This window comes from Glycine soja, chromosome 14 (assembly GCF_004193775.1).
Source record: "Glycine soja cultivar W05 chromosome 14, ASM419377v2, whole genome shotgun sequence".
Taxonomy (NCBI): Eukaryota; Viridiplantae; Streptophyta; class Magnoliopsida; order Fabales; family Fabaceae; genus Glycine; species Glycine soja.
Window position 1 is genome coordinate 27,531,747 of NC_041015.1, and position 11,068 is coordinate 27,542,814.

Genomic DNA, 11,068 nt, shown 5'->3' on the forward strand with positions numbered 1-11,068 from the left:
AAATGTCGAAATGCCCTATCTGTGGGACTTCACGGTACAAAGTGAAGGATGAAGAGGAAAGCAGTTCTGATGAAAACTCCAACAAGGGCCCCCCAGCGAAGGTTTTATGGTATCTTCCAATCATTCCAAGGTTCAAGCGTATTTTTTCTAATGAGGATGACGCAAAAGACCTTACATGGCATGCAAATGGAAGGATTTCTGATGGAATGGTCCGTCATCCGGCTGATTGCTCGCAGTGGAAGAAGATTGATGGTTTGTATCCGGATTTCGGGAAAGAGCCAAGAAATCTTAGACTTGGACTAGCCAGTGATGGAATGAATCCATATGGCACCTTAAGCACTCAACACAGTTCATGGCCATTTCTGCTAGTAATTTACAATTTTCCTCCTTGGTTGTTCATGAAGCGAAAATACATGATGTTGTCTATGATGATATCGCACCCAAGACAGCTAGGAAATGACATCGATGTTTATCTAAGTCTGTTGGTTGAAGATCTGAGAAAGTTGTGGGACGAGGGGGTTGTAGTGTTTGATGCATTTCGCAAGGAGACGTTCGAAATGCGTGCAATGCTTTTTTGTACCATTATTGACTTTCCAGCATATGGGAATCTCAGCGGTTACAGTGTTAAGGGTCATCATGCATGCCCCATCTGTGAAGAAAACACAAGTTACATACAACTTAAACATGGGAGAAAAACAGTCTATAGTAGGCATCGCTGCTTTCTAACACCCAATCATCCTTATAGACGACTAAAAAAAGCTTTTAATAGAAGTCAAGAGCATGATATTGCGGCGATACCGTTGATTGGTGAGCAGGTATATCAGCGGGTTCAACACCTGAATACTGTATTTGGGAAGACTCAAAAGAAGGATAAAAGTCAGAGTTGCATATGGAAGAAGAGGTCCATTTTCTTTGATCTTCCGTACTGGTTTGATCTTGACGTTAGACATTGTATTGATGTTATGCATGTGGAGAAAAATGTTTGTGACAGTGTGATTGGGGCGCTCCTTAACATTCAAGGCAAGACGAAGGATGGCTTGAATAGCCGTCAAGATCTAGCTGATATGGGCATACGATCACAGTTGCATCCAAGGTCTGATGGGAAGAAAATTTACTTGCCCCCAGCCGGCCATACTTTGTCCAAGAAGGAGAAGATAAGTTTTTGTCAATGTCTTCGTCGGGTGAAGGTTCCACAAGGATACTCTTCAAATATTAAGAACCTTGTGCAGTTGAAGGAGCTTAAGCTTGTAGGGTTAAAGTCTCACGATTGTCATGTACTCATGCAACAATTGTCAGCCGTGGCTATACGAGACATCTTGCCAAACAAAGTCAGGTTAGCGATAACTCGCCTGTGCTTTTTCTTCCATGCTATATGTAGCAAAGTCGTTGATCCTGTCAAGTTTGATGAGTTGGAAAATGAGGCCGCAATTATACTGTGCCAGTTGGAGATGTATTTTCCCCCTGCTTTCTTTGACATCATGATTCACTTGATTGTGCATCTGGTCAGAGAAATCAAATGTTGTGGTCCTGTTTATCTACGGTGGATGTACCCGGTTGAGCGATACATGAAGATCTTAAAAGGGTATACAAAGAATCTATATCGTCCAGAAGCATCTATTGTTGAAAGGTACATTGCAGAAGAAGCCATTGAATTTTGTTCAGAATACTTAGAGAAGGCTAAACCTGTTGGCCTTCCTGAGTCTCGGCATGATGACAGAGTGGGTTGTAAGGGTTCAAGAGGACTGCATGTGATCACTCCAAGTGTAGAACATTTGTTACAAGCTCACTTGTATGTATTGAACAACAGTAATGAAGTTTTGCCATACATACTTAAGCATGAAGCTTTAGTTGAACAGAATAATCCAAAAATGTCAAATAATTGGGTGTTGAAAAAGCATAACAAGACTTTTTCTGATTGGTTTAAAGATACAATCTTTGCATATGAGAATGCTTCAGAAACATTAAGAAAACTAGTAGATGGGCCTAAAATAAATGTTATAACTTGGCAAGGATACGACATAAACAAGTATTCATTTTACACAAAAGCACAAGATGACAAAAGTACAATGCAGAACAGCGGGGTCACCCTAAGGGCTGAATCTCAACACTTTGCAAGTGTCAATGACGCCAATCCCTATGTAGCTTCCATCCCTTACTTTGGGTTCATTGATGAAATTTCGTAGCTTAACTATGTGAAATTTACGGTATGTGTTTTCAAATGTAAATGGGTTGACAACAACACCGGTGTGCGCACCGATGATATAGGATTTACGCTGGTAGACCTAAAGAAACTTGGTTACCACAATGACCCTTTCATCATGGCAGAACAAGCTAGACAAGTATTTTACGTTCAAGACCCTTGTGATGAAAGGTGGTGTGTGGTTCTGCAGGGCAAAACAATTGGTGTTAATGTAGAAGATGATGATTCATACATGGACACCTATGTTAGTCCTTTGACCGCTCAAATCACTCCGAACGTTGTCGGAGAAGAAGAAGCTGACGACGTTCATGCTAATCGTAATGATCATGATGAAGGAGAATTGATTAACATCGTTTAATGTAATTTTCTGCAGAGACAGAGGTCACCAAAGCAAGTAAGTGACAACTACATTTTTTTCTGATTGAGGCATCGGTATTTTGTTTTAGATGGCATCCTTAGGACTTCATACAGCTCATGTTTGTCGCCAGTTTCATCATCCACCACCCTTACCTTCTCTGGCTTCTCATGTTTATTGTTGTTAAACCCATATTTATGCTTTCTTCCCTTCCTATCTTGTTTTATCACAACTTTAGCCGAATCTCTTATCTTCAGCACAGTCGAATCTCCTGTCTTATTCTCCAATGACACACTTTGATGGCCTGTATTTCTTTTCTTCATATGTTCTAGTGCTTCAGCTTCAGAATGCATAAAGCAATCTGAATTTTCCAGTGATCACCAAAGGCTTCTGCATCAGCATTGACACTCTCCACCCTCTTTGGTTTATGCTTCCGTGCTGCATTCCGTGCTTCCTCCTTATAAATCTCACATTTATTAGAGGTTGCACTAGAACGGTCAGCACCAATCTGTGCTTCTTCCTCGTCTACCAGCTCAATATCTTTCCTTTCACCTTTTGTTTTGTAAATTACAGTGTAGTTTACAAAAGCAAAGGTGAAACGAAAGATATTGAGCTGGTAGAGGTGGAAAAGGCGCGGCTTGGTGCTGATTCTTCTAGTGCAACCTCTAATAAATCTGAGAATGATAAGGAGGAAGCACGGAATACAGCACAAAAGCATAAACCAAAGAGGGTGGAGAGTGTCAATGCTGATGCAGAAGCCTTTGGTGATCACTGGAAAGTTCAAATTGCTCTAGGCATTCTGAAGCCAAAGCACTAGAACATATGAAGAAAAGATATACAAGCCATCAAAGTGTGTCATTGGAGAATAAGACAGGAGATTCAATTGTGTTGAAGATAGGAAATCTGGCTAAAGTTGTGATAAAACAAGACATGAAGGGAAGAAGGCATAAATATGGGTTTAACAACAATAAACGTGAGAAGCCAGAGAAGATAAGGGTGGTAGATGATGAAACTGGCGACAAACATCAGCTGGATGAAGTCCTAAGGATGCCATCTACATGTGTGTTTCTCAAGATATAGATATAGTATTTATATTCCATCACGCATCCATTGACTACTGATTTCATGTAATAGACTTTTTTAACATGCTTGCCCCAAATCACAATTAAAAAGCACAACTAAATCACTTATGACTTATCCTCTTTTGATTAATCCTATTTTGTATGTTGTTATATGTTATTGTATAAAAGATCATGGGTTCTCCACCTGCCTCCCCTCCTCCTCCTCCTCCTCCTGCTCCTGCTCCTTCGAACGCATCGGCTTCGCCGTCTGCCGTGAAGCGGACACGCAAAGCCTCACGTCTACGATCGTTGTCCACTAGACCACCTAGTGCTGAGAGACCAGTGGTCCATGTTGATCTTGCTACCGACAAGGCCGACGGTCCCCACAGGAAGAAATTAAGAACATATTTGGGGATTGTGGTGCGTGATAAGGTGTACGTCACCTACGAGAACTGGAAGGAGGTCCCTACTGCTCAGAAGGACCTGATTTGGGAGGATATTCAAGTATTTTTCTTTTCTTATTTGATTTTGTTTAATTAATAGCCAAAAAATACATTATTGTAACAAATAAACTTTAATTGGTGTTGTCAGGCGGAATTTGATATCCCAGAGGCTTCTGACAGTAGGACAAAAAGGAAGTTACTTCAGACTGTGGGGGAGAGATGGAGACAGTTTAAATTAGACCTCACGAGGAAATGGGCCCTTGCAGCCGATCAGGACGGTGTCGAGGACACTGTCTGTGAGAAATACAGCATCAGCAAGGAAAAGTGGGCCCAGTTTTGCCAGACTCGCAGAGACCCTTCTTGGGAGGCATGTTCCTTGCCATTTAAGTTGTTTTTCAAAAAACATGATGTTGTTATACTTCATTCTACCAATTTGAAACATTATTGTTTAATTTTTTCAAGATGTGCGCAAGAAGGCACAAGCCATCCAGAAGCAGAATATTGCCCCTCACGTTTTGTCTCGTGGGGGTTATGACTATTTGGAGCAAAAGCTCTTGGCTGAGAAGACGAAGAAGAAGTTGGAGGAAGTTACACGGTCAGGAAGTGTTGATGGCGTCATCGACCCTTCATCCCCGGTCAGACGCCATGTGAAGTGGAAGATGGCCCGCAAGAAGAAAACAAGGGAGATGACGACTGAGGCCGCAAAGGAAATCGCTGAGAAGATCGTAAGTCATTTTCAACTAACCATTACAATTATATTTCAATATTTTGTGAATGCCATGTACCACTGTATGTTTTCTGTGCAGCCCTTTGAGGAGCAGGCCACACAGGGATCCTTCGTCCCCCATGGACGTCAGGATGTTCTCACCGCTGCTATTGGACGTTCAGAGCACCCTGGACGTGTCCGTGCTGCTGGAGCTGGTGTCACTATCAAGCAATACTTTGGATCAGCTCCACGGACGTCCCGCAACTCTTCCTCCCTGCCTCCCAAAGAATTGCAGCAGTTGACCCAACAAATCAGGGACCAGCTAGAGGAGTCCATCACAGAAAAAGTGATGCGGCACCTCATGGCATCATTCAGCCAGATGCAGTCCCAGATTCAGTCCCAGATGCAATCTCAAGGACTTGCACCGCCTCCCGACCCTCTGGTTGGTCCCTTCGGTCCTCGAATAAGCACAAAGGGGAGTTGTGTTGATCCCTCAGGAAATGACCCTGAGACGGGTGACTCTGATAGGTGCGGCTTGTACATAGAAGCAGATCTTGCCCACCTGGTTGCCATGGGAAGAGTTTATGAGGGATCCACTATTGTTCATAACACTCCTTTGTTGTCTGGCCAAGTAAAGGTGAGTGTGGAGGAGGTTACAAATGCAGATGCTCCAGTTCCTGTACCCATTGATGAGGTTTCCTTAGTGGGGCAGGCACTTCACACCTTCCTTGCTTGGCCGACACATCTGGTCAAGTCTTTATCACAACAGGTACTTATTGTCCTTACTGTATGTTTCTTCTTTTTAAATTAATTCATTAAGTGTGCCTCAAATTAGGCCATTTAACTTTGTTTCATGAACAGGTAGCCGTGTCTCAGGCAAAACCACCTCCAAAGCCTGATCTGGAGGTCGATGATCCGCTTTATCTGATGACATTGACCATCCCAGAGCTTTTCTTGAGACCTTATCAGGTTAGATGGGATGCCACCGTGTTCAGGGTCTTTAATCCAGATTTCCCCCTCTACATAAAGCACGAAGACCTTTCCGAAATCGCCCACGGTGGTTAATGTCTCAACATATCAGTGTTACAGTTGTGGATCCTGTAAGTCATTTTATATTACTTTTAATTACCTAAGTTATTGCTTTCAATTCATAAATATTTAACTTTGACTTAACATAAACAGGCATCTCACTGAAACATGTATGCGAGCAGGGAATTCTGATATCTATGGATTTCTCGAGCCACAGTCCATTCAGAGGTCTGGGCAATCGCAGTTTGAGTCTGAAAGTTACATAAAGACTTGGATGCAGAGTTCAAAACGCGATGTCTATCTTGGAACCTACCTAAATGGGTAAGTCACACAAAATAACTGAATTTAATTAATATATGTTTACTAATGTACTAACCCATATTAATCTCCATTGCAGCGGACACTGGCAGATGGTGGTCATCCTGCCCAAGGAACACCGAGTTGTCTGGTTTTGTTCATTGCATAACAGGCCAGACAACTACCTTAAGGGGATTATTAATAGGTTAGTGTTCTTTTCAATACATTTGCATTGAAATATCTCAACGTACAACACCAGTTTTCAATACTTTTTGTCTATTACACTAAATACATAATGAAATTTGGATATTAATTAAACAACTAGTGTGCAGACACATAAAGAAATATATATAAGTGGAAGTTTTATGTAAATGACGTACCTTGACGACAATCCACCTAGCAGGAGCCTTTGATTTAGGGTGTGGAGCATCATCAAGACCTTTTAAAGCACTGTTCCAGATGAGTAACAATTAAAAACTGGTGTTGTACGTTGAGATATTTGTTACTCATCTGGAACAGTGCTTTAAAAGGTCTTGATGATGCTCCACACCCTAAATCAAAGGCTCCTGCTAGGTGGATTGTCGTCAAGGTACGTCATTTACATAAAACTTCCACTTATATATATTTCTTTATGTGTCTGTACACTAGTTGTTTAATTAATATCCAAATTTCATTATGTATTTAGTGTAATAGACATAAACGAAGTACTGAGTGCGGCTACTATGTGATGCACTGGATGTCCACCATCATTTTAGGAACTTTTAGGAATAATTGGGAAGCACTAAGTTTATTTCAAACAAAATCGATTTATTTATAACTTGTATTACATTATTAACTTATTATGATTTATTTCATCATGCAGTATTTTAACGATCCTAGACCATTGGAGCCAGAGAGATTAAAGGCATTGCGGATCCAGTGGGCACAGTTTTATCTCTGAGTTAGAGATCAGACCTAGGATTTAGGGACATTATCTTTAGCTTAGTTTACTTTGCTTTAACATTTTTGACATTTTCTATGTAATATGAACATTGAATTCATTTGATGATTGTTCTTTATGATAAATCAATTATTTGATGTTTATTATCATTAAAACTACTTGAAAGCAGAATAAAATGTTTATTTACTGTGAATTGGGCTTGAAATTGCATTTTACAGGTACAATTTTGGGTTTATTGTAAAAACAGAAAGTATATATAAAAAAAATACTTGAAAACAACATCGGTTATTAACAAAAACCAATGTTAATATGGTAAACAACATCGGTTATTTACAAAAATCGATGTTAACATGAACCTTAACGTCGGTCATACAGAAAACCGATGTTAACTTTTCTACATTAGCATCGGTTATTCATACATAACCGATGTTATTGTTTCTATATTAACATCGGTTATGTATAAATAATCGATGTTAATGTACATAAGTTAACATCGGTTATCTACACATAACTGATGTTAATGTACAAAAGTTAACATCGGTTATCTATAAATAATCGATGTTAACTTTGTGCATTAACATCGGTTTTCTATGAATAGCCGATGTTATATACAAAGACGTACAACAAATAAGTATATGCATCATCAACGTTGACATCGGTTTTCTACTGAAACTGATGTTAATGTAATATATTAATATCGGTTGTTAGAAAACCGATGTTAATATATTACATTAACATCGGTTCTTCGAGAGAACCGATGTCAATATATAACATTAACATCGGTTTAACTACAAAACCAATGTCAACTTTCGTCATGCATACACTTTTTTTGCTGTAGTTCTTTGTGTTTAACATCGGTTATTTAGAAAACTGATGTTATTATATTTATGTTAATATCGGTTTTTCAAAACCGATGTTAACGATGATACATTCAACATCGTCACTTTCAACATCGGTTTTAGAGCCGATGTAGAATGCCCTAAATAACCGATTTTAAAAGTGTAATTTCTAATAGTGAAGTCATGAAAATGTTAGAATCTTAATTGAATTAAAACTAAAAAATTACAAACTTACAAGAATTATAAATGAAAAAAAAATCAAAGAAGCTAAAATTGGAAAAATACCAACTTATAGACATTAAAATTAAAAAAAAAAACTTATAACATCTCTTAAAGACTTTGTCCTTTGACAATTAATTATTTAGTAACAACTAACAGGAAATCTATGGCATTTTTCAACGTTTTCTTTTCTCGTTTTTAATTGTGTTCTTGAAAAAAAAAATAACACACTTGTTTTTTTTAATCATTTTCATTTTGTTATCAATTTTAAATTCCTTTAAAATATTAGATTTCGTGAATAAGAAATAAAAACAGAAACATGTTATAGAATAAAATTAGGGACATATTACACTTTATTTCAAATATAAATGGCTGCAATGATAAGCATATGAAGCTCATTAAAGTTATGTGAAATTTCTCTTACATGCCCTTTTCAAGGGAATGGGCGGATCTGTGAAAGCCCCAGAAGAGATTAAATCAAAGACAACCTTGTTAGCTGCTTCAGTGTAGTGGGTTCCATCCCATACCACTCTAACAGATGGTCTTTCGCATGAACCCACAACAATATTTGTGCCATTGACCTGTATGGTTCCTCCACATCCAACACTCTGGCTGAAGTTGTACGTCCCTCCATAGCCACAACAAGCAACATGCGGGAGTTCAAAGCCTACACATTAATGAAACTTTCAGCTAGTTAACAACACATTGTATATAGAGAGTATAATGTTGGTTGGATGGTTAAAAGGAGAACAGAGGAGGAAGAGCTAGCTCATGGATTTATATATATGTGTGTGTGAGAATTTTGAGGACAAATGAGATAATATAATATGGTTATAGGATCATTATTTGGCTCACCATATTTCTTTGGGTTTTTGAATAGCAAGTACTTAGCAGAGTAGATATCTACATATGTAATTGCAGCCAAAGGAAGCTCCGTACGAAGTTGAGCTAAGGCTTCCTTCAAATTGTGGTTAAAAGACTGAGCCACCTCATTATATGCCTTTGCGCAATCATAGCTATCCCTTTCAGCAGATGGAAAATTGGCCAAAATTAAAGGGAGGCAACCAATGGGTCCTGTGTTGTGTATCCAAAATGATCTGGCCCCCATGTTGTATATGTTCTTCATCACACAAGTTTCACCAAATTAGCACAGTAAATTATGAAATCTATTAACAATAGAGATAGCTACAAAGGGTATTTATTATGCAACTACCTTTATATTTGATGTGAAACTTTTGATTATATCAGGTATAGTAGCATTAAATTGCTGTAGGGTCATGTTACCAAAAAAGCCAGCTGTAAGATCATTTTGGCCTATATCAAATGTGTATAAAGCTTCATGAAAATACTCTTCTTTTGGCATCAGTGTTGCAAATACCCCACCTGCCAATAAAATTTTTAAGAAAACTCAAAGCATATCAATCATTATTTAATAGGATGAATATCATAACGTATGTATCTTAGCTGGACAAATCTTAATTGAAATTCAGATTCACCAAAAGATATCAACCAAAATAAATTCTTAATTTAATTACCTTGCTCTCTAATGAACTGTGTAGTGGGTTTAAAACGTTGGAATTGCGAGTACTGAACTCCAAGGGAGAAAGGACTGGATCTAAAACTTTGTTGGGGTATGATTGTGGATCCTGCTGTTGCAAAGCTTGCGCCACGGGAGAAGTTGGTCCCCAGCGAATCAAGATATGGACTCAGATAAGGGAGTCCAAAACTCTGTGCTGAAATTTCAAGGTTATGAAACAAAATAAGAATTCAAATCCTTCATCAGGCAATAATATGCATAATAAAATTGCTTCACGTGACAAGTCATTCGATCATGTATAGACTTAATTATTAATTTTGGTCTAACATGAAAAAGTGAATGAATATATTATCATGTATCATAGCTGTACAATGATTAAAATGTTCATGGACGTACGAAATTTATTTTACTTATCGTTAATTAATATCTACCCTTCATATTTTAGTCCTAGATTTTTATATATGGTAGCTCCTTTCCTAAAGTCGTTTTTAACTAAAAAGTTATATATATCGATGTCATCGTTTGACCAAAAAAAATTTGTTGGTGAAAAAGGTGGAGGACAAAGAAAGAATGAAAAGAAAAATGGATATGATACCATGATAGCAACACATCTACGTTACTCACAGTCACAGTATATATATGATCACCACGTGCTAGTGAAAAAGAAGCCCCCTAAGAGACATTAATTAGACATGTAAACTATATATGAAAGAAAAAAATAAATAATGTTACCTAAGAAATCAATAATGAGTCGACCATCAGAGAACCTTCCAGCAGGTCTATGAAAATAGGTTTCTCCATTTGGTGATTTTGGTGCAGCAACAAAAAATGAAGCAGCCAAGCCACCAGTGTCAGCGTTTGAGGCACCAAAGTTAAAGATGGCAGGGAAATCACAATAATATTGCTTTGTGGCCATTGCAGGGTTATTCAGTATAGTGGTAGCAATACATAAAATCACAAGAGAAGAAGACACAAGTGGGATATTGTGAAACTTGGTAATGCTATGAAACTCCATTGGAGACATTATTCTGGAGAGGGACAAAGGTACTTTGGTTTGTGTGTCTTCATATATATATGTGTGTGTGTATGCTAACAAAAGCGTTGACCTCATTGAATAATTTGATTGCTAAAGGAGCATTGCCGGTCTGATCTTCGTCTATGTCAATCTCGTGAATGGTCCATATTCGCTAACACGGACGTGAGGATCTCTATTTGTTGTTTAGGTGAGAATTTAATTTTAGACAATCAATTCCGTGTAGGCTTTCTGACCACTTGGAATATTCTATTTTGGTGCAACCCCTTCGCCTTGAAGTATTCTTTTTATGCTTAACCCCTTGGAATATTTTAAACAAAGAAAGTATGTATCACCGTCAAACATATTTTTTTAAAACAAATTCGTTATTAAAGCATTATATTGTTGAATTTGTTGATTAAAATTTGTA

At 38.1% G+C, this 11,068-nt stretch overlaps 1 protein-coding gene across 1 annotated transcript; it reads right to left on the bottom strand.

Annotated features, from left to right (window-relative positions):
- Nucleotides 1-8,391: 8,391 nt before the first annotated feature.
- Nucleotides 8,392-10,793, bottom strand: LOC114384955 (esterase-like). The gene is made up of 5 exons (XM_028344811.1): nt 10,359-10,793; nt 9,625-9,822; nt 9,303-9,472; nt 8,945-9,209; nt 8,392-8,756 (listed from the first exon to the last, which is right to left on the bottom strand). The coding sequence occupies exons 1-5, from the start codon at nt 10,735-10,737 to the stop codon at nt 8,494-8,496; spliced, it is 1,275 nt and encodes a 424-aa protein (XP_028200612.1). The 5' UTR covers nt 10,738-10,793; the 3' UTR covers nt 8,392-8,493.
- Nucleotides 10,794-11,068: the final 275 nt, after the last annotated feature.